Source organism: Gallus gallus, chromosome 8, assembly GCF_016699485.2.
Source record: "Gallus gallus isolate bGalGal1 chromosome 8, bGalGal1.mat.broiler.GRCg7b, whole genome shotgun sequence".
Taxonomy (NCBI): Eukaryota; Metazoa; Chordata; class Aves; order Galliformes; family Phasianidae; genus Gallus; species Gallus gallus.
In genome coordinates, this window is record NC_052539.1 from 29,505,431 (window position 1) to 29,528,071 (window position 22,641).

General features: G+C 49.6%; 4 protein-coding genes and 1 long non-coding RNA gene across 14 annotated transcripts in view; 3 read left to right on the forward strand and 2 right to left on the reverse strand.

The window, feature by feature from the left end:
* Positions 1-6,831, forward strand: part of MSH4 (mutS homolog 4) — a 24,427-nt gene extending 17,596 nt beyond the window's left edge. Inside the window, exons 15-20 of one of the 5 annotated variants that reach the window (XM_040705213.2) lie at positions 639-839; positions 2,021-2,139; positions 3,732-3,860; positions 4,775-4,946; positions 5,889-5,977; positions 6,341-6,831. In XM_040705213.2, the coding sequence (XP_040561147.1) occupies positions 639-839; positions 2,021-2,139; positions 3,732-3,860; positions 4,775-4,946; positions 5,889-5,977; positions 6,341-6,373 (743 nt within the window). In that variant the 3' untranslated portion in view covers positions 6,374-6,831. Of the gene's footprint in view, positions 1-638; positions 840-2,020; positions 2,140-3,731; positions 3,861-4,774; positions 4,947-5,888 lie in introns of those variants that run through there. The other 4 variants (XM_004936904.5, XM_040705214.2, XR_006930822.1 and 1 more) reach the window with 4 other exon arrangements.
* The window catches only part of LOC121111444, a 10,555-nt gene extending 3,182 nt beyond the window's left edge, over positions 1-7,373 (reverse strand). Inside the window, exon 1 of the long non-coding RNA XR_005862002.2 lies at positions 402-7,373. This is a non-coding gene — a long non-coding RNA (uncharacterized LOC121111444). The remainder of the gene's footprint in view (positions 1-401) is intronic.
* SGF29 (SAGA complex associated factor 29) lies at positions 7,113-12,113 on the forward strand. Of its 5 annotated transcripts, none has more exons than XM_040704710.2 (9): positions 7,113-7,838; positions 8,281-8,356; positions 8,662-8,734; positions 8,820-8,905; positions 9,512-9,641; positions 10,085-10,231; positions 10,500-10,535; positions 10,961-11,123; positions 11,213-12,113. In XM_040704710.2, exons 1-9 carry the CDS (start codon positions 7,587-7,589, stop codon positions 11,327-11,329), a joined length of 1,080 nt encoding a protein of 359 aa, XP_040560644.1. In that variant the 5' UTR covers positions 7,113-7,586; the 3' UTR covers positions 11,330-12,113. The 5 variants fall into 5 exon arrangements, with proteins under 5 accessions (XP_040560644.1, XP_040560645.1, XP_040560646.1 ...); XM_040704711.2 differs by having other exon boundaries at positions 8,841-8,905; XM_040704712.2 differs by lacking the exon at positions 7,113-7,838 and adding an exon at positions 7,851-8,011.
* On the reverse strand, positions 12,067-14,087 carry LOC424727 (structure-specific endonuclease subunit SLX1-like). Of its 2 annotated transcripts, XM_015291077.4 has the most exons (6): positions 13,821-14,087; positions 13,678-13,729; positions 13,057-13,371; positions 12,432-12,553; positions 12,276-12,360; positions 12,067-12,182 (listed from the first exon to the last, which is right to left on the reverse strand). In XM_015291077.4, the coding sequence occupies exons 1-6, from the start codon at positions 13,976-13,978 to the stop codon at positions 12,147-12,149; spliced, it is 768 nt and encodes a 255-aa protein (XP_015146563.1). In that variant the 5' UTR covers positions 13,979-14,087; the 3' UTR covers positions 12,067-12,146. The 2 variants fall into 2 exon arrangements, with proteins under 2 accessions (XP_015146563.1, XP_015146564.1); XM_015291078.4 differs by lacking the exon at positions 12,276-12,360.
* Positions 14,088-19,342: 5,255 nt separating this feature from the next.
* LOC112532911 lies at positions 19,343-21,588 on the forward strand. The gene is made up of 2 exons (XM_025153167.3): positions 19,343-20,262; positions 20,727-21,588. The coding sequence occupies exons 1-2, from the start codon at positions 19,620-19,622 to the stop codon at positions 20,828-20,830; spliced, it is 747 nt and encodes a 248-aa protein (XP_025008935.2). The 5' UTR covers positions 19,343-19,619; the 3' UTR covers positions 20,831-21,588.
* The last annotated feature ends 1,053 nt before the right edge of the window (positions 21,589-22,641 follow it).

A 22,641-nucleotide genomic window follows, 5' to 3' on the forward strand; every position in this document is an offset into this window, starting at 1 on the left:
CAAATAGTTCTACATAAAAACTGTATATACCCATGTTATCCATATAGGACTATATAAACAAAAATAGAAAGAATGTTACTTCCTAGTTCCCCGTGCTGATACAATAACAAACTTACGTAATAGTTACAGGTAGAGTTCATGGCCTCTGTATTTTATATGTTTATAGCAGTATAAAAATAAATGACAGAAAGTACACTACATACGAAAATGAAAATGTTTCCAGTTTTCCCATTGAATTTCTTTTGAAGCTTCACTCTTTATATTTTTCTTTATTACTAGAGTTCTATGCTATTTACTGGGGAACACAAACATTATGTTAATTTTGAAATGTAGTGTTAGTTTTGGGATTCTTTTTTGTAAAAATAAATCTTGAGGACTTGCATAATGGTCAGAATCCATACCTGAAGATAGCTGGTAATTCTTGTAAGTGTTCCATCTTTGTCTTGCTGACTACAGGAAAGTAAAAATTAGGGAATCAAGACCACAGAGTTTGACTTCTGTTCAAAAATGCTTCACTTTTGAAACATTTTTGAACTTCATTTCAAAATTGAACTTCATTTCAAAATGCACTGGTTTATTAACATAAAGGTTACCATACTAATTCTATGAAGCTTTATTATATCCTTCTTCTCTTTTAGTTCGTCCAGAATTTACAGATACTTTAGCAATCAAGCAGGGATGGCATCCTATTCTTGAAAAGATAGCTATGGAAAAACCTGTGTCTAACAATGCATATCTGACAGAAGGTAGCAATTTTCTCATTATCACAGGACCAAATATGAGTGGAAAATCAACATACATAAAACAGATTGCACTCTGTCAGATTATGGCGCAGATCGGTAAGACTTTACCATATCCATAAACTTTTTTAGCACTTTAGTTAGTTTCTAGTTAAAAATCTTTTTGAAGGCTAATAATTTATCTTAAAGAATAAGATTCTATGTAAATAGTAAAATGTAATTTTAAATACTTTTGCTCCTACCAGTGCTTATGTTGCTGAAGAAGCCACTGTAGGATTTTGGGTCTGCCATGGAAACTTATGAGGTCTCCTCTGTGTATAAGGAAGCCTGGGCAGTTTGAACTAGGAGAAACACAGTTGGAGGCTTTAATTTTTTTTTTTTTTTGGAGCATCCTAACTGTCTAGCACCTCATGCTAGCTTAACAGTGAATGTCCACAGGCTGCATATGTATTCATCATCTGAAAAGAAGAGATGAAGTTGAGGATACTTTGCTTATGGGGAGAAACATGCTTTCAGCCAAGCAGAATGAATAGATCGTATAAAAGAAGCAATAAATATTGCAATGCTTTATCACTAAAATTATAAAAGTGAAATATCTGTGAAGTCTGACTATCTAAGCTTTGTCCTTATACTTAGGAATTCTTTGTGATTTTTTTTGTCTCAAAGATAAAGAAAGATAAGGCCAGTAGTTCAGGAGAGAGGATCTAATGGGCTGAAATAAATGGGTTGAAATTACGTAGTAGTGGAGAATAAAATTTGTCCGGTATGTGTTTTTTGGATCCAATTCCAAACAAGTGCAAGTTTGTCAGGAATTACTCTCAAAAACATGAATTTAATATGGATAAAGGAGACAGTAAAGTTCATTGATGCTACAAAGCTTCCTGTTCTTTTCAGTAAAACTAGTAATTCTCAGAGACTGGTAAGGCAATATAATTCTTGTTTTGTGGAAATTACTATTCCTTGGGCTTAGTATCACAATGGCTGCAAAAAGGCAAATTAATCCAACAGGTCATTCTCACTTTTGCATCCCTTCAGACTGACATAGCTTCAGACATATGGTATCTCAAGGTTTTACTGATTGTTCAAGTGTAGAATCGATGTAATATATTTTTAAATAAAGTAATGGTAAAATACATTCTCAGAAGTTTTATAGAGCAAGATACATTCTCTGCAGTGCATAAAGACCAAATGTAAAAATTTTTTTCTCCCATTGACATATTCAGACAAACTGGCATTTGTCATGCTGATATGAGAAAACTTGTATCTTACTTGCTTTGTAGGTTCTTATGTCCCAGCAGAGTATTGCTCTTTTCGAATTGCAGAGCAAATTTTTACCAGAATAGGTATGGACGATGATATAGAAACAAATGCCTCAACATTCATGAAGGAAATGAAAGAGGTATCAAACACAGATAATGTAGGGCCGAATGTCCATTTTTACAGTTGACATGATTGGAATTGTACTAGTATTTTTCCGCTGAAAGAATGTACTTTGAAAACTGTCAAAAAATCATCCTTAATCTTTTAACCGAATGATAAGTGATGGAGAACACACATCTTATATAATGATGCCCCAATCTGAGTAAAAATCAGTGTTCCACTGGACAGTAATTCCAATGTTTTGTTATTTTTAGGAACTTAAAGGATTATTTGTCTAAACCTAAGCATTCTCACTATCTTCTCCCACACTGATGTGCTTTTGAGGAAAACAGTTATCATAGAATCATAAATTTTGGAAAAGGCTGCTAAGATCATGAAGTCCAACCATCAACCCACCATGCCCAAATAACCATGTCCCTTAGTGCCACATCTGCCCTCTTCTTGAAAACCTCAAGGAACAGTGACTCCACCACTTTCCTGGGCATCCTGTTCCAATGCATTAGTGCTCCTTCTGAGAAGAAATTTTTCCTAATATCCACCTTGAACCTCCTCTGGTGCAACTTAAGGCCATTACCTCTCATCCTTTTCCTAGTAACCTGGGAGAAGAGGTTGACTCCCACCCCGCTATAACCTCATTTGAGGGACTTCTGGAGAGCAGGAAGGTCTCCCCTGAGCCTCCTCTTCTCCAGACTGAACAATCCCAGTTCCCTCAACCTGTTCCCTTTAAGACTTGTGCTCCACACCCTTAACAGCTTTATTGCCCTTTTCTGGACACTCTTCAGTGCCTCAATATCGTTCTTGTAATAAGGGGCCCAAAACTGAACAGTAGTCAAGGTGTGAATTCACCAGTGCCAAATACAGAGGGACAGTCATCTTCCTGGTCCTGTTGGCTACAGTCTTTCTGATACAAGCTAGGATACTGTTGGATTTCTTGGCCACCTGAGCACACTGCTGGCTCATGTTCAGCCAGCTGTCAACTAATCTCCCCAGACCCTTTTCTTCCATGCAGCTTTCCAGCCACTCTCCCACAGACCTGTAGCGTTTGATAGGGTTATTGTGACTAAAGTGCAGGACCTGTTACTTGGTCTTGTGAAACCTCATACAGTTGGCCTCAGCCCATTGATCCAGCCTACCCAGATCCCTCTGTAGGGCCTTTCTATCCTCAGGCAAATCAACACCCACCCAGCTTGGAGTCATCTGTGAACTTAATGAGGGTACACTCAATCCCCCTCATCCAGATAATCAGTAAAGATACTGATGAACAGGTCTGGCCCCAATTCTGACCCTTGAGGAATATCACTAGTGACCAGACACTGCCTGGATTGAACTCCATTTGCCACCACTCTCGGGGTGCAGCTGTCCAGCCAGCTTTTTACCCAGCAAAGAGTACATTGGTTCAGTGGAGAAGAGAAGGAGGGTTGTAGGATTGAGCCATTGATGGTTTAGAATTTACAGCTATTTGAAAGGTACGAAAAAGTAAAACTAATGAATCTGACTTGAGTCTTTTACATTTCTGTATTTTTATCTGAATAACACAAGGTATTTCAATTAGTAGCATGATTTTTAAAAGATGCTTTCCTAGGAATGATAACTAATAAAATATTTTCCTAGATAACATACATCATACAAAATGCTAACGACAAATCACTCATCATAATTGATGAACTTGGCAGAGGTACCAGTGCTGAAGAAGGTATTGGTATTTGTTATGCTGCCTGTGAATATCTCTTGAATTTGAAGGTAATTCTGAAAAAAAAAAAAGTGTAAACTTTTTCTAATTATTTTATTGCACTGTAAGTATTGTGGTTTCTCATAATTTAGATAAAATTTTATAGAGATTTATTGCCTAGATATGACATTTTTCATAACCAGTGAACAGTAGGAGTTACAGTGACAGAAAAAAATGCTGACATATTCTGCATTTCCAGTCACTGGTCACCATCTCTGCACCTTGCTTGAAAACTTGCTTTCTTATCTAGAAAAATACTAACCCAGCCTCGTCATGTTTGCTTAGTTAGTACTTTGTATGCTTGAACGTTAAAGGGGATGGAAGTTCCATACAACTACTTAATGCAGTATTTCCACACAGCCAAGGTATTCATTACATAGGTCAGAGGTTTGTTTAGAAGAATGTCGAAGGATTTTAGATGGGTTGAAAGTTGCTCCTCTGTTACTAGTTATGTGATTAGCCTCAGCTTGTTGTCAACTTACAGATGTTTATTGATAAGAAACTGAATCTGAGTTCATTCAGAGTACTGTTGTGGTTTTATCTGGAAAGCTCACATGTTTTCTGTAGCTTGTGCCTTTGGAAAAACATACACTGAAAAAAGTAAAGCACCCATTTGATGGTCATTCAGAATAACCTGTCACATTTTAAAAGTATCATGGACTTCCTGTTCTATCTGGTGTTTCCCTTCTGCTGAGAAAAGAGCTGGGGAGTCCTAAGTGGGAACACACATGCTTGCCAATGATAGAACTCATCACTTAGGGCTTTTTTGCATTATTTGCATTAGTCATACTTTAGCAGTTCAAATATGGCTCTTCAGAGTTGTGGATAAAAACTTGGAGAACTGTGAGACTATTTTTCTCATTTGTTGTAATTTATCAAAGGATCATTTGAATCATATTTTTTTTTCCTTTTTTTTCTTATTTAGGCATTTACTTTGTTTGCAACACATTTCCTGGAACTGTGTCATATGGATGCTTTGTATCCCAATGTGGAAAATTACCATTTTGAAGTGCAGCATGTGAGAAGCAGTGCTGGAAAGGAGAAGATTACGTACACTTACACACTGTCGAAAGGATATACAGAGGAAAAGAACTATGGTAATATATTCCACTGTGACTAACTTAGTAGAAGAGTGTGCAAATTAAAGGATTATGAGTCAACAAATCGTGAGTGACAGTAAGGTATAACTACATGATTTAAAGAGCTGTAGAAATCCATATTTCTAAATGCAAGATTCTGTAGCTGAACCTGTGGTTTAGGTGAGATTTAATAGTCGCACATGATTACTGCAAGCCAGTGGTGACTGAAAACTACAAATTATTCTTACCTGGCTTGAATTGACAGGACTTAAAATGCCTCTAGAGGTCCCTTCCAACCCCTACAACTCTGTGATTCTGTGAACAGGAGACCTTTGGTAACTCTGTGTTGCTGTCTCTTGGCTTTGTCTTAATTCAATAATGCTGTATTTAATTAAAATAAATAAATAAATAAAAAGTGCAGGGGCTCTTCTTGACCATTTCTAACCCTGCATTATTAGAACACCTGCTGAAGCACAGAATTTCCTCTGAACAGCCGGAGTCAGAGACAAAAGTTTGAAAAAAAAATAATTAAAAGAAATACCTGACAGCTTTGCAGCTGGCAAAGAACAGAAGTTGGAAAATGACACCCACATCTACTAAATACCCACATTCAGGAGTGAGTACATTTGGCAGAACCCGAACTTGAAAAAACAAAACAGAAAGCTATCATGACTGCTGTGCCATTCTTCCTTCATCCTTTGGAGTATCTGATCCTGCCCACTTAGTGCCAGCAGTAACTTAACATGGAATTATATTTTAGGGGCCACATTGTAACAAAGTAGACATTTTATTCAGTAACTCTTAAAACAGTATTCATGGAAAAAGAGACAGAAAAATGATATCAAAATAACTTTTTAGATGAATATTTTACCCTTTAAAATGAGCTGATTATAGAATAAATACTGTGGAGGGTAGGATAAAATGTTATCATAGATCCTGATTTGTGTTTCCTTTGTTTAGGATTAAAAGCTGCAGAAGTTTCCTCTCTACCACCATCCATAATTTTGGATGCAAAGGCAATCACAAACCATATTGCAAAACAAATTTTGGTATGTAGCAGCTATTTATAAATGTATACTGCTGTCATTCTCAGTTTTTGCAAAACTCTGGTTTATTTTAAATGTTTCTGAAAGATTACAGCATAAACACTACATAGGGTTTTATGATGACAGATGTTATCAAGAAAGTAACATTTTGATTTCTGAAAGTACTTGTAAGAGATTTTGGTAAAGGCCTTTGTTAGGTGACAATAGAAAGCAGCCTTTGGGGTTCAGGAGTACTGGCTGTAATTTTGGTGTACCAACAAGAATCAGCAGATCAGAAATAGCGTGGAAAAAAAGCCCTTCAATGCTTATATTTTAATAATAGAAAGTTATTAATTTCCTATTTTAAAGTATGTGTATGCTTTTAAGAACAGCACAGACAGAGAACCACTCCTGAGATGATGAAACACAGAGCTGTATACCACTTAGCTATGAGATTGGTTCAGACTGCTAGAAATTCGCGATTGGATTCGGATAGCTTGCAAATATATTTGAAAGGCTTGAAGAAAAAGTATACAGCCAGTTGTCCTGCATCTGAACGGAGCGATGAGCAACATTAACTCATAACAAGAGCTGTTGAAATAATTTTTGACTGCAAGGTGATTTTATTATTTTCCATAGTATTAGAGAACAGTTTTTCATATATTTATAACTTTAGTTGAAATTGTATCTGTTGGTAAAAGACTGTTTCTTTTTTTTTGCCAGGAAATTACTTACTTTCTATGTAGAACAGTTCTTTTCTTTCGATAGTGAACATATTCTATCCCTTTCATTATTTTAGAGACAAGATGTAGTATAGTTAATCATTTGTGCATTAGAGATGTGGTGTTATGCTACTTAATAAAAAGCAGTCTGAAACAGATGGTCCACTTGTCTTATACAGGCAAGCTCTATTTGCACTGCTGGGCGTGCATCCACAGTCGTTACTGTTTTCTACTCACAGAGGGTTCTGGCTCTCTAAATCACGATGTTTAATCCAACATCAGTTAGGCAGTCCTGGAAAGGGGCAGCGGTCCGCTAGAACGGGGCGTCCTGATCCCCTTGGCACGTGCAGTACGGTACTCGTCTGCCTCTTCCCGGGGCATAGGGCACTGGTGCCACTGCTGCTGCGTGCTGCAGAAGGTTCTCAGAGCGGTGCACTGCGGGGGTAGGCATGAAGGGACGCATGGTGATGGGGGGAGCAGCATTCCGCAGCAGGACTTCTCCAGACGTAGCATGCACGTGCGCACACGTGCAGAGGTGGCGTCCCTCTCTTCTAACTGCTCAGCAAAGGGAGACTGCCAGTGTCTGCACTCATTGGTCCTTCAGGCAGTAACAGGCACATGCAAAGAAGTGGAGTTTCCTCGCCAGTCACTCTGCATTGAGTCCGCCTGCATCTACAAGCGGTAGTCTTACGTGCAGTAACACACATGCGCACAGAAACGGGGAAGTAGCCTTTTTTTTTTTTTCCTCTAACCGCTCTGCTCCATGAATCTGCATACGCCAATGGTCTCTGTTCTTCTAGGCGGGTCTTCCACTTGCGCATGCGTACAACTGTCTCTGGTATCCGAAAGCGCGCATGCGTGCTACCTGTCGCGTGAATGGTGCATGCGTAGTACTGTAACGAGCTTGGAGCATGCGTACTCCTGTGCAAGGTCTAGCGCATGCGCGTGGCTGTCTCAAGACGGGCGCATGCGCAGTGCCGTGCTTGGATGAGCGCATGCGTAGTGCTGTGGGGGGGGACTGGCGCATGCGTGTTGCTATCTCGAAATTGGCGCATGCAGCGCTGTGCAGAGACTGGCGCATGCGTAATACTGTCTCCAGCATAGCGCATGCGCAGTGCGGCAGCAAGCGTGGCACATGCCTAGTAATTTTTCCAGGATCACGCGTGCGTATTGCTGTCTCTAGAATGGCTCCTGCGTAGTGCTTTGTCGAGACTGGCGCGTGCGTAGAGCGCTCCGCAGGCGCTGCGCTGTCGCCGCCGTTATGGCACTGGTGTCGGCGGACTCGCGCATCGCCGAGCTGCTGGCCGAGCTGCAGCGGCTGCTGGGGCACACGCAGGTGCGGGGGCGCCTGGAGGGGCCTGAGCCGCTTTGGTTCCTCGCCCGAAGTGTTCGTGTGGCTCTGGGAGCGGTCTGAGGCCTGGTTCTGGCTGTTTGTTTGGGCTTGCGCTTTGTCGCATGGACTTCGGGTTGCGGTAATTGGTGTGGGGTTGGGGCTGCGGACGTGGAGTCTGCAGTACGGATGCGGTGACTGGGGTGCGGATGTTGGGCTGGGGCTCCGGGTTTGGGGCTTTGGGCAGCCCCCGCTGTGAGTCTGCTGCCTTGCAGGAGGAGCGCTCCCGCAGCGAGCACAACCTCATCAACATCCAGAAAACGCACGAGAGGATGCAGACCGAGAACAAGAGTGAGAGAGCAGGGCCACGCGGGGGGGTTGGCGCTGGGGACCTAAAGGGGGCTGCGGGATGGGGCTTTGTGGGGATAGTTGTGTGAGGAGAGGCAAGCTTCTGGGAAGGGAGCCGAGTAATAGGGAGGGGGTGGGGACAGGAAGGATTTTAGCGGACAGGGAAGGGTTATGGGGGGGGGGGGGGGCAATTTTCGTGTAGGGCCATGGGAAAGGGGCAGAGCTTGGGGAAGGGGGCGGGGTTTGGGAAAAAGAGCGTGGCCGACGGGGGCATGGCCTCACAGGTGTTCTTACACCCCCCTCTCCAGTCTCTCCGTACTACCGCACGAAGCTGCGCGGGCTATACACCACTGCCAAGGCGGACGCTGAGGCCGAGTGCAAGTAGGGCAGCCCCCACATACCCACATCCCCACACCCCGCACCCCAACAACCCTACATCCTGCCCCGTACCCCCTATGCGTGACAGCCACTCCGATGCACTCTGCAGCATCCTGCGGAAGGCGCTGGACAAGATTGCTGAGATCAAGTCTCTGCTGGAGGAGCGCCGCATCGGTACGTGCTTCCATTGCGCTGCCATGTCCCAGACCCCGTGTGTCCCTGACTCGTACTTGTCCCTGGACATTCCCTGTGCACAACCAACCCAAACTTTGTGTCTCTGACCCTAAGCTCTGCTCTTCTCCCAACGCGTACCCACATCCTTTTGTATTTTTTCTGTATTATTTTGTATTTTAAACGACCCTGTATGCACCCCCAGTTACTATGATATTTTGTGTTCCTTTTTTCATGGTACTTTTGAGTTGTTTGTAACCCCCAGTTCCCCCAAACTGTTCCTGCCCTCCCAAACTCTGCTAAATTCCCCCAAATGTCTCTACACGCTGCAGTTCCTTCCCACATCTGTTGTGTGTGTTTCTGTTTCTCTTTGTTTTCCCCCAGCTTTTCCAGTGTAAGCTCAGGCCCCAATTTTCCCAGCTTTCTCCCCAAATTCCTCTCAAATTCTCTCTGTATGTTCTATTACATCCTGTCAAACCAGGCTCTGTTTTTCTGTTTTCACACCCCAAATCCCTGGAATTGCTCCCAAATCTCCCCCTGTGCACCTCACCCCCTTCCCCAACTGCCCCCCCAATTTTGGTGTCACTGTGTCCCCCCACTGTGCCACAGCCGCCAAGATTGCAGGGATCTACAGCGACGCGGAGCCGCCACGCAAGACGATGCGCCGGGGCGTGCTGATGACACTGCTGCAGCAGTCAGCCATGACACTGCCGCTCTGGATTGGCAAGCCAGGCGATAAGTAGGTACTCCCCCACCCCACAGTGTACCCCTCCCCACAGGGTGCCCTGAACTCCCAGACCCACACTGCACCCCACCCCAGACCATGCCCTGAGCCCCCAGTTCCACTCCACACCCTAACCCTATCCACTGGTTCTGGACCCCAACTCCAAAGCACAGCCCTAGCCCCACGCCTGATATCCAGTCCCACAGCAAATCTCACCCCCTGCCCTACACCACAGCCCCCAGCCCTACCCTGGGAAACACAACCCCATCCAGACCCTCCCCATACCGTGCCCTTGCTCCCCCCTCCCCTGTCACCCCATCAAACCCCAGGCCCCATTCCTTGACCCCTGTCCTGGATTGCCAACTTCCCTCTGACTGCACTGCAGAACCCCAAACCCCAGCCCAGCCTCACCCCTCACCTAACTCCCACCCACCGACCCAAACCCCCCCCACCCCCAGGCCCCCCCCTCTGTGCGGCGCCATGCCAGCAGCCGGGGACTATGTGGCCAAGCCTGGGGACAAAGTGGCTGCACGTGTCAAGGCCGTGGACGGCGACGAGCAGTGGATCCTGGCTGAGGTGGTCAGCTACAGCCACGCTGCCAACAAGTACGTGGAGGGGGTGATGGGGTGGGAGGTGTGCTGGGTAAGGGAGCAAGGTTGTGGGGGGTGGTGGAAAGGGGTGGGGGGGAGGTGGTTTGGGCATTTTGGCGGGGAGTGGGGTATGGCACAGGGCAGTTTGGTGTGGTTTGGGGGCACTGGGGGGCACTGTAGTCGCTGCTGTTTGTGGGGCTGTGTGGTGCTTTGGGGACACGGCACTTCCCCATGTTTTGCTGTGGTTTAATCCTTTGTTCTTCTTCCTTTCTCCCTGCCCCAGGTATGAGGTGGATGACATCGATGAAGAGGGCAAAGAGTGAGCACCCCCACCCCACAACTGCCCCCCCAGCCCCACAACTGCCCCCAAACTCCCGCAGCTCCCAACCCCCTCCCAAGAAGCCTTCCCCAATCCCTCCACCTCCCTCCTTATCATCCCTTAACTCTCCCCAACTCCCCCCAAACCTCCTCCTCAAACCCCACAAAACACCCCAACTCCCTGCAAACCCTCTCCCCACATCCCCCACGCTCCCAGTTCCCCACAAAACTCCTTTAGCTCTCACCAAACATTCCCAAATCCTCTCTGCACACTCCCCCAAAGTCCTCTAGCTCTCCCAAACTTCCTCCCCACACCTGCCATACCACAAAGCTCTTCTCAACCCACCCCCCCAAACCCGCTCTCTACACCCCTCTTCTGCCCCCAACCCCAACCTACACTTATTGCTCCCTTCCTCCATCCTGCAGGAGGCACACACTCAGCCGGCGCCGCGTGATCCCTCTGCCGCAGTGGAAGGCGAACCCTGAGACTGACCCTGAAGCGCTGTTCCAGCGCGAGCAGCTGGTGCTGGCGCTGTACCCACAGACCACCTGCTTCTACCGCGCCCTCATCCACGCGCCGCCGCAGCGGGTATGGCCCCGATTTGCCCCGGAGATGAGCCCTGCCCTGTCCCCAGCGCTCGCTTATTACTACTGCCGTTTTTTGTTCCACATGCACAGCCGCAGGACGACTACTCGGTGCTGTTCGAGGACACGTCGTACGCCGACGGTTACTCACCACCGCTGAACGTGGCACAGCGCTATGTCGTCGCCTGCAAGGAGACCAAGAAGAAGTGACCCTTGCAGTTTGGGGTACTTTGGGGATTTGGGACTGTTTTGGGGATTTTTGGTGGTCTGGGGTGTCTGTGAGCTTTATGCCAAGTTCCGATGCTGTGGGTCGTGCTGTTTTTTGGGGTGAATTTGGGGCATTTTGGCTATTTGCTGTCATGGGTGAGGGGCTGTAGGGACCCCATAGTGGCACTGTGAGGGCTCTAAAATCACAACATTCCACCCCAAAGCGCACCCCATAGTGCCCTAAAGGACCCCAAACGCACCCCATTGCATCCCACAGCAACCCCCAGGGATCCCAAACTCACCGCATAGGGCCCCAAAGTGTCCCCATGACCCCAAACTCACCCTAATGGGCCCCACAGTGAACGATAGAGATCCCAGGGACCCCAGGCCCACCCCATAGGGCCTCAGAGTGACCCACAGGTCCCCAAAGTGTCCATCAGGGACCCCAGACCCACCACTAAGGACCACAGAGTGACCCACAGGACCCCAGACCCACTCCACATGACTCCAGAGCATCCCTCAAGGACGCCACACTGCCCTGCAGGACTTAGAAATGCGCACTGGAAGACTGCAAAATCCCTCTAATTGACCCCAAAACACCATGTGGGGACCATGAAGAGCTCAAAGTGATTGACCCTAAGGGCCCCAAAGTGCCCTTAACAACCTCAAATCCTCCTGAACGACCCCCAGCTGCCCCCAGGACCCCGTTTCCTTAAGGATGCAAAAGAATGGTGCTGGGAGCGGTTCCAGTCATTGCTTTATTGGGAATAAATTATGTTAAAAAGCAGCTGAGGAGAGGGTGACTTCACTCAGGTTCTATCTACTGGCACTGCAGCAGCTCATCTGTCCAATGGCCCTGTGGGGTCAGAGGTCAACGAGTCGGGTAAAAGATTGGAGGGCATAGTCAGGGCAACAGGGTTGGCGTCAGAGGCCAGTAGGAGGGGCTTACCAAGGCAGGGTCTCCCAGCTCCGCCCACTCATTGTCGCCATCCCCGCAGCCAATCAGCTCTCCCCACAGCACCTCCTGCTGGCAGCTGAGGGCGGGGCTTAGCGCTGATCACGCCCACTTAATTGAGCCCACCCTCCCTAAGCCCTATTTACTTACCTGGGGCAGGTCCCACCAAGTGGTAGCAGTTCCTTTGGCTCCGCCCCCAGGAAGTGTGGGGCAAGGCAGCGGGCGTGGCAGCGAGCAGGGCAGGGGGGACGGGGACAGCGGAGGGTGGGGCCCTGGGGGGGAGCAGAGCCGCGTAGGGGGGTGGGGTTATGCTAGGCCACGCCCCCTTCAAAATTCCTGTGAATGCTCCACATTGCACCTTAAAGCCCCAAAAACTCATCCGGATGACCCTGAAGTGACTATCAGGGACCCCAAACCCGCCCCTCCCCCGGGATGCCAAATCCATCCCAGAGGCAGCAAGCTGACCCCTGAAGTCCCCACAGGACCTCAGAACAACAATTTAGACCCCGTCATCTACATTAATGACTGCAAAATGCCACACTGGACCCCAGAGCCCACAGAGTGACCCCAAATGACCTGCTTCAAAGCCCCCAGACCCCTCTGAATGACCTCAATATGCGACAGGGGGACTGTGAACGCCACAAATGTGCCTCACAGGGTCCCAGCATGACACAAGGGCGGCCCCAAAATACCCAATTAACGGACCACTAATTCCTCCTACCAATCCCGAAATGCCTCCAAACGACCCCAAAGATCCCAACCCCCAGAACCTTACCTCGCAGGGCTCCAAACACAGCATGCACACAGGGGGCGTGGCCAAAGTGGGCGTGGGCCGCTTCCTGGGGCGTGGCTTCAGCCCTCCCGGGCTCATTTCCATAACGACGTGAGGGGGTGGGGTCGGACAGAGGGCGGGGCCAGGAGGGGGGCGGAGCCAGCGCAGGCGCAGCGGGAGGCGGCACCAGGGTGGGGCCCAGAGTAGGCGGGGCAGCATACGAAGAGCGAAGGCGATTGGCTGCTCGCCGGGAAGGGGGCGGGGCTTGGCATCCTGGAGGCGGCGGGAGGCAGCGGGGTGCTGCCACGCCCACTCGAACTGCATAGAAGGTGCGGCTTAGGGAAACAGGGCGGGGGTTGGAGGTGGCGCGATGGTGGATGAACAGGACTTAGGGGAGCTGGGACATCGCTGGTTAGGTGGGGCTTAGGGGTGGGGCAGCGCTGGATGGGCGAGGATAAGGGGGAGGGACTTGTGGCGCAGCAGACGGGGCTTAGATAACGCGTGGCGCATAGAGGGCGATCCATCTAATGTGAGAGCGGGACGGGGGGAGGGGCGCGGCTTCTCGAGAGCGAGACGCTGCTTGGAGGTCTGTGGGGGTGTGGCCAAGGGGGGGGCGTGTCCTACCCGGAGCGCCGCTACGTCGGACGGAAAGCCGTGCACGTAGAGCTCCATCTGCCTGCGGGGACAGAGTGGCTGTGACGTGACGCCCACCAACCCCCGCATCGCCCACGCTTTCGGCCCTGGCCCCCCGGCTTTCGGTTACCCACCACGGCCCGCGCCCGCTCGTGCGCCGCGCCCCGCCCCTCTGCCGCCCCGCGTTGTGCTGTCGCAGCCGCCGCCACGGGTCGTGCGTGAATCCCACGTAGGTGCGGGGCCGGCCGCGGGGGCCGGGGGCGCTCAGGAGGTACACAGCGCGTAGCGGCATGGCCCGAGAGAGAGCGGCAAATCCGGCGCCGCGGCCCAACCGATTTCTGGTCCCAGCGCACTCGCTTCCGCTCTATCCCATTCACCTCTGCTCCCGTCCAACTGCTGTCGGGTTAATTTACGCACTTCCGGTCCTACCCCGCTGCCTCTGCCTCGCTACCCACAATTCCTCGCGCCCTTACGGACATGGTTGTCCCGGAAATTCCCGCTTGTTCCGGTCCTCATGACTGGTGACTCGCTAAAGCTGCGCTTCCGCCTCGATCCCACACCTGTGCCCCACAACCATTCCCCTTACCTGGGCCCCAAGCACCAAACCCATTTCCCCCGCCCTACATCTCTCCTGAAACCCGAATCTAGCCCTGGAGATGGATTTGGGGTTGAGGACCCGGATGTGGGGTGCAGATTTGTGATGTGGCACCCGGGGTCCTGTTGCAAGGCTCAGGGTATGGGGTCTAGATATAGGGTTTGGGGCCTGGGGACAGGTTTGGGGATAAGAGGTGGGGCTTGGGGCTAGGTGTGAGTCAGATATGTAGGGTTTGGGGCAGATACGCGGGGTACCCTAAAGTACCATAACAAGCTCTGCAAGCACTACGTCGTGCCATACTGTGCAATGAGGAAAAACTCACACGTGTACTTGGTCCTTACCTATTAAAGCAATCAGCCACCAAAGTTGGGTTCTGGGACATTCCCAGACACGCAGCTTTCCATTACTGAGCAGCATCCGGTCAAAGATCAACAAGTGAGCGGGTGATGGGTTTTTTTTTTTCCCCTATCAGCCAGGCACAATGTGTGTTCTTGCTTGCTTCCCACACTGTTACAGTATTTCTGCTGTCTCCCTGCAGAACCCTGTGAAGCTCTCAGTGTTAGATTCTCCAACAAATGCTCTTCATGTCCACTGCCAACCCTTAAATGAGGGCTTGGAAGGGGTGGGGTGGATCCTGGCTTCACCCCTTCTGGTCACTGAAGTGCATTGCTTACACCTGAGCTCCCCTGGGTTGGCCCTGCTTTCCCACCCGGTGCTCAATCACTGCTTCAAGCTGTGACTTAGCATTTCCACTACACCCCACAGCATCACCCCAACAATATCACCCCAGCGTCAGTCCTTGATGTCACCCCCCAGTGATACCCCAACATCACCCCAGTGTTACCCCAGTGTCACCCAAGTGTCACCCTCCACCGTTTCTCTCTGATGTCACCCCCCAAGTGGTACTTCAACAGCACTCCCCAGCGTCACTCCCCAAGGTCATTCTGCAACATCATCCCAGTGTCATCCCATCATTACCCCCTGGTGTCACCCCAACATCACTCCTGCTTTCACTCCACTCTGTACCCCTGTCCCTCCGTCTCTCCCTGCCTCCCCATCCTCTTCTGTACACACCCCCCAATCATCCCATGTCCCCCCATGCTCACTTACTGACACTGGCCCCCAGCTGCAGTGTGGCACCCCACAAGTGGTTCTGTGTCACCTCCAGTGTCACCTGCGGGGACAGCCCAGCACCATGTGCACCATGTGCCCTCTGTGTCCCCCTCATGTCTCCATGTTCCCTCTGTGTTCTCATGTCCCACCCATGTCTATGTGTCCTCCCCTTGTCCTCTCTCCATGTCTCACCTGTGTCTCCTCCCCATGTCCCCAGTGTCCCCTCCATGTCAATTCCCCCCCCCCCCCCCCCACGTCTCTGTGTCTCCATGTCCCACCATATCCCCATGACCTCACTATGCTGTTGGTGCGCAGCACAGGTTGGCCCACATGGCACAGCAGTGTGCCTGTCACTGTCCCCACTGTCACCAGTGCTGTCGCTGTTCCTGCTGTCACCGGTGCTGTCCCTGCCATTACTGGCAGTTGATGGGCACCAGGGGCCTGTCCTTAAGGGGTCGTGGGGGCATCAGGGAACATTGGGGACCTTGTGGGGACATAAAGGGAAGTGGGGACTGGGGGACACTAGGACATGGGGACATGGAGAGGGGCATTGTGGGGACGTTGGGGGGATGTTGGGGGGATGTTGGAGAGGGACACTGGGGGGACATTGGGGGGTGTGGAAACACTGGGGCATGGGTACAGACAGAAGGGACACTGTGGGGATATGGGGACAGGTGCCTTCACTGAGGTGGCCCTGGCTCTGTGGAATGCTGTCCCCAGGGGGTACTGGATGGTGACAGTGACCCCATGCATATCCTCACCATGGTTGTGCAGCATCAGCATAGTGGTCACAACATTGGCTGCATGGCCACCCAGCAGCAGCATGGCACCGGGTGTCACCATCATCCCCAGGTTGGGCTGACACTGCTCAGCTGCCCTGCAGTTCTGCTTGAATGGCACCAGCACCTCCTGACATGGCCTGCCACCTCCCTGTGTCACCTCCATGTGTCACCTCCTCTCACCTCTGTGGCTCTGGCTCCACACGTCAACCCCATGTTCCCCTATGTCCCCACGTTCCCCTGTCCCCATGTGTCCCTGTGTCCCCATATGTCCCCTCATGTCCCCATGTCCCCTTAAGTCCCTCCATGTCCCCTGCCCCACTTCGCTCCATGCCAGTGTCACCGTGGGGTTGAGAATGGGGACAGGGATGCCTGTGGGGTGCGTGGAGTGCAGGGAGAAGTCCACCCATGTGCACTGGGGTGACGGTGTCCTTGGGGCACAGCTGTGACAGTAGGGTGGGGGTAGTGCCCCACAAGTGGGGGTCATTGCCCCCAAGATGGGGCTTGTGCCCCATGCATGTGGGCAAGTTGTGCAGGGAACACATTCTGGAGATTATTTGACTTTTCTCCAAATCTGCTGTGACTTCAGAAATCCCACGTTGTGCCGCAGCAGAAATGAGGTACTGAAGTACGTCAGTGATCTCTGATTTGAGGAGCGCAGGGGCTGCATGAAGTACACACGCTGCAGCCTCCCTATTTCTTTGGGTTTGGGATCAATGTTTGAGGCAAAGGGCTACACGCTGCCATACGGGCAGGTGTCAGGTTCACCCACTGAGGACACTAAATCCTACAATATTTTTGCAATGGTCTTCAATTGCAAAGTGAGTAGATGACACATGTTTCTCACTGGGGAGACATAAGCTGACCCAGACAGTTTGGTAGACAGCACTAGCTCCATTCACACCGGGAATCTCAGCCCTTTTGCTACACATGTAGCATCTCAGCATCTTGCTGTATTGAAATCTGTGCTCCCCTATCTAATAGCAATTTCACCAATTGCCTTTGAGGACAGACTGGAATCAAAACATCAAAACATGTGGGCCATCATAGCTCATCCACTGATAAACCTCCCCTTGCCAGACATGCAAACCCAATTGGCTGCTGGTCATTTTTTTTTTTTTTTTTTTTTTTTCTTCATGCCTTTATGGAAAAAGCCTGATCACAGCCTGAAGCAGTGATGGAGCACCTGTGTAGCCCTGTGAGCACAGGTGGAAGGAATTCACCTGCAGGACCAGATGGAGCTGAGCCTGTCTCCACCCCTCCCTAACCTCAATTAAGGGCTGGCAGCCCCAGAGGAGTTGTCTCTTTCTGGAGACTGCCTCCTATGGTTTGTTGGGTGAGCCCCGGTCCTTGGAAAGAGGTAGGTGATGCTTTCTTTATTGCAGGGTTTTGATCTTTGCCTTTCTGGGCAGATCCTAAGCTAGTTTAGGGCAGCTATATCTGCTGTGCCTGTCCTTATGATGCCCTTCAATTGTTCTCTGATAAATGTGAAGGGGTTATCTCCCTTTCTCTGAACTGGTAATAGAGGGACTAACCTACATTTCTTTCTTTCACTATTATTTCATTTCTGGAGCGCTTCAATCAGCCCCAAGGTAATGCTGGTTGGCTTACTGATCATTGCAACTCTGGAAATGCCAGGAGCTGGCACTCTTTTCCATAAAGGGATTCTGTGTTCTCCAGATCTTCTTTGCAACTCTCTTTCAGTTCAATACCTTCTCGTTAAGTCTCTGTTCCCTCTTTCATGATTCTCATCTCACAGTCTCCAACCTGGGACTCCAAACTTGGTTTGTCTGCCACCACGCTGTCCCAGCCCATTTTATGACATGTACTCTCTGTGTCTGCCTCCGTGTTCTCTCTGTGTCCTCATGCCCCACTCATGTCTTTGTGTCCTCCCTGTGTCCTCTCCCCGTGTCCGCTCTGTGTCTCCTGTGCCATGTATCAATTCCACCCATGCAGAGTATTGTTTAAGGGCATGTATTTAAATTATGTTCTGTGTTCCTTTTGATCTCACTCTGTTTTGCAGCTTGATGGGGTTTAAGGATTTCTGGGGCTCCTCTAGCTAGTGGTTTAAGCACTGTGAAATCTGTGGAGCAGATAATGGAACACCACAAGCCCCTTGTTTGTGCATGGCTTGTATGCAGGCAGGTTTTGTGATAGCTGTGGGAAGCTCACTTAAAGATGAAATGGGGGTTACCTTGCTCAGTGGGGTCTATTTTTCCAGCCCAATAAGCTACATGGCTAGTGATAAAGTGAGGTGAATCAACCAGGCTGGGACCTGAGCTTAAGAAAACCCCTGGGCCCCAGTAGCCATTTTCTTCATCCTCACTTGGTACAATACAAGCTATACTACTCAAGCATAGTGAACACAAAAATTTTGTTCCCGTTTTGTCTGGTTCTCTCCTTTATTGCCCTTACAAATTTGTCGGTGGTAACAGATGCCAGGGCATAATTCTCAGAGCACACTGTGGCCGACCGCCCCGGGGTCCTATGGTTCTTTCTGTTTCTATGGCAGATCTGGTTTTGTATTTATAGGAAACAAGGGATTGTCCTCTACTGGGCCACTTCATCAGGATCACCCCAGATATCTCCATTCCAGTTGTCTGGGGATGCTATTAGTTTCCTAACCTGTACGATACCCAAACCCCCTGCCTCTCTTCCTTCCATCCCCTGACCCCCCATTAAATAGCTAGCTCTGCAGCTATGGGACCCGATAGTGTGATGAGGCAAGGCCTCTGATCTACTGAATACTGAGACTGGCACAGAGAGGCTCTATAACTGGTCTGGATCTTCCTGATTGGAGTACTTTGTGAGTTTCCCCAGAGCTGCTGAGCATGCAGGCTTCCCTGCCTGCCCTTGTTGCACACCAGGCCATTGATGTCCTTTGTGTCATCATGTCTCATGGCTTCAGGTATCATACCATAAACTCCTTAGAGTTGGAAAGGACCATTTATGATGATCTAGTCCAATTTCCACACAGCGAACAAGGACATCCACACCTAGATCAGCTTGCCCAGGGCCTGATCCAGCCTCACCTTGAAGGGGACAGGGCATCCACCACAACTCTGGGCAACCTGTTCCACTGCCTCACCACCCTCACTGTAAAAGATATTTTCCTTATGTCTAACCTAAATGTTCCCTTGTTCTTTCCTTTAGCTCCTCTTTAGGTATTGAAAGGCTGTTACCAGGTCACCTCAGAGCCTTCACTTCTGCAGGCCGAACAGCCCCAGCTCTCTCTGCCTGTCCTTGTAGGAGAGGTGTTCAATCCCTTAGTTCACCTTTTTTGTGGCCATCCTCTGGATGTGCTCCAACAGGTCCATGTCTCTTCTGCACTGAGGACTCTACATCTGGATGCAGTACTCCAGGTGGGGCCTCTTCAGCACAGAGCAGAAGGGCAGGATCACCTTCCTTCACCTGCTGACCACGCTTCTTTTGATGCAGACCAGGATATGGCTGGTTTTCTGGGCTGGGAGGGCACACTGCTGGCTCATGTCCAGCTTGCCATCCAGCAGTACCTCCAGGTCTTTTGGGACAGGCCTATGCTCAGTCTTTTCATCCCCCAGCATGTATTGGTAGTGGGGGGGTTCTCTTGTCCCACATACAGGACACTGCACCTGGATTTGGTGAACCTGATGGGGTTCACCTGTGCCTGCTGCTTGAGCCTGTCCAGGTCCCTCTGTTTGGTGTCCCGTCCCTCTGGTGTGTCTGCCCACAGCTTGGTGTCATCAGCAAATTTTCTGAGGGTGCACTCGACCCCACTGATGATGTTGCTGATGAAGATATTGAAGAGTGTCAGCCTCAGCATGGACCCCTGTGGGACAACACTCATCACCAATTGCCATCCAGACATGGAGCCATTGACTGCCGCTCTCTGGACTCAGTCCTGCAGCCGATCTTTGTCCATTCAACAGTCCACCCACCGAATCCGTATCTTTCCCAGCTTCCCAAAACAGCTTCCTAAAACTCAATCCAATCAAAATTCTGTGCTGTCTAGTAACAAGGACTTCCATCAGACTGAGAGCTCAGGCTTTACAGGCCAGTGGTGGAGCCAAGAGGGAGGCCTCTGGATTTTCAGAAAGGACCGAGAATCAGGTGCTTTGTTTCACTCTTTTACTGGCTGTCTTACTTAAGGATTCTGTCAGTCCATAGGCACATTTGGTTGGTTTGGCTGGAGCTTTGGAGCTTGGTGCTTATGACTTCAGTTCTTTATGACACGGAGCTGTGCCACTTGCTGCCTAGACCAAATATATGTATTGTTGTAGGAGATCACTCTGTGCACTGTATTTTTTTAAAATGCTTTGAAAGTGTGAATGTGGTATCTGCCTTCAAACAGGGAACATCTAAAATAAATTTATTTATTTATTTACTTATTTCGTTTTCTTGGAGCAATTTGTCAGGGAAATGTGAATTCTTTCTTCTCTGCTGCATGTTTCCCGTAGCAGTATTCTAAGAATGGTTTCTGTCATTGATTGCTTACTTGCTTATTTACAGTACTGTATGAAACATGCCGTTCTTTTTCTTCTGTCTACATAGAACTCCCTTTGTTTCCTTTGTAGTTTTGAGTTGTGCTGTGGAACAGAATGTACAGCTGGATCTAGAACAGTTGCCAAAGAGGTGTCCATGGGCAAATGGTGCTGGATTTCCCAGGTGGAGATCATGAAGTTCCTTGCCTCCTTGCAAAGTGTTCTCATATTATTCTTATACAGCGTTGTATGTTACTGCTGTACTAAGATTTTTACTACAAATCCATTATCTGTTTCCCAAAGGTAATGGTGATGCTGAGAAGCATGCCTCATGATGACTTACACATCCTTCATGCTTCATATTAATTCTTCCTTTGGGTCAAAAGTAGACTGAAATTCTTGAAACCTTGCCTGGGAGTCCTGCTGTTGCTAAAATGGTTCAGCCGTGGTGCCTGTGGTCAGAATACCTTGTGGCAGACCCTGGCACTGCCTGTGAATGAAAGAACTGATGACAAATTGCTCAATATCGAAAGCGAGCCAGTGCATATTTACAAGCCTTGGGTGAGCCAGATGGAATCTAAGAGGGAGAGGCTGGGTAGGAAAGCTGTTACTATGATGTTTCTTAGAAGACTTACACGGCTGTTTTGCATTGCTCTGTTAATTGTTCCAAGGCACCCTTGGCTTCACTGCGTGCAATTCATACCATATTTTTTCATCACCTCAGATGCTGGCTGAAATATGTATATACATGTGTATATATAAATGTATATGCATACACATATTTAAAAAAAAACAAAACATGACAACAACAACTTGCTGGTTATGTATTCATTTAATTACAGGTATACCAAAGCATTTAGCACGGGGTTGGAGGGTTTGTCGAAGTTTTCCTTGCTTTTCTTTGTCGTCTCCCCTTCTTCCCCCCACCATCCTCTGCCAAGAAAAGAAAGAGAGAAGGGGATGAGCGCCCACGGTCCCAGGCAGTCCGCTAAAAGGCGGCGGAGGAGTTGTTTCCACGGTATCTGCTGCCACCTAAAGGCCAAACAGAAAAACTGCGTCGGAAAGGTTGCGGCGGTCTCTGGTGCCATCTAGTGGCCAAAAGGTGGAAATGCAGACCCGTCAGTTTGGCGCTAGAGGAAGTACGCATGCGTACTGCCGTTTCGAGGCTCGCGCATGCGTACTACCGTCTCGGGGCTCGCGCATGCGTACTACCGTCTCGAAACTCGCACATGCGTACTACTGTCCATAATGTCGCGCATGCGTACTGCCGTCCTTAATGTCGCGCATGCGCACTGCCGTCTCGAACCTCGCGCATGCGCACTACCGTCTCGCGTCTCGCGCATGCGTACTACCGTCTCGAAACTCGCGCATGCGTACTACCGTCCATGACGTCGCGCATGCGTACTGCCGTTTCGGGACTCGCGCATGCGTACTGCTGTCTATGATGTCGCACATGCGTACTGCTATGATGTCGCGCATGCATATTGCCGTCTCGGATCTTGCGCATGCGTACTCCTGTCTATAATGTCGCGCATGCGTAGTGCCGTTTCAATGCTCGCGCATGCGTACTGCAGTCCGTAATGGCGCGCATGCGCACTGCAGTCTGGAAACTCGCGCATGCGTACTGCGTTCTCTCCGCTCGCGCATGCGTACTGCCATCTCGCGGCTTGCGCATGCGTATTGCCGTCTCGGGGCTCGCACATGCGTAGTGCTGTCAGTAATGTCGCGCATGCGTACAGTTGTACATCATGTCGCGCATGCGTACTGCCGTCCGTAATCTCGCGCATGCGTACTTCCGTCACGGGGCTCGCGCATGCGTACTGCCGTCCATAATGTCGCGCATGCGTACTGCTTTCTCGAACATCGCGCATGCGTACTACAGTCTCGAAGCTCGCGCATGCGTACTGCTGTCCGTAATGCCGCGCATGCGTACAGCCGGCTCGACGCTCGCGCATGCGTACTGCCGTCCATAATGCCGCGCGTGCGTACTGCCGTCTCGAACCTCGCG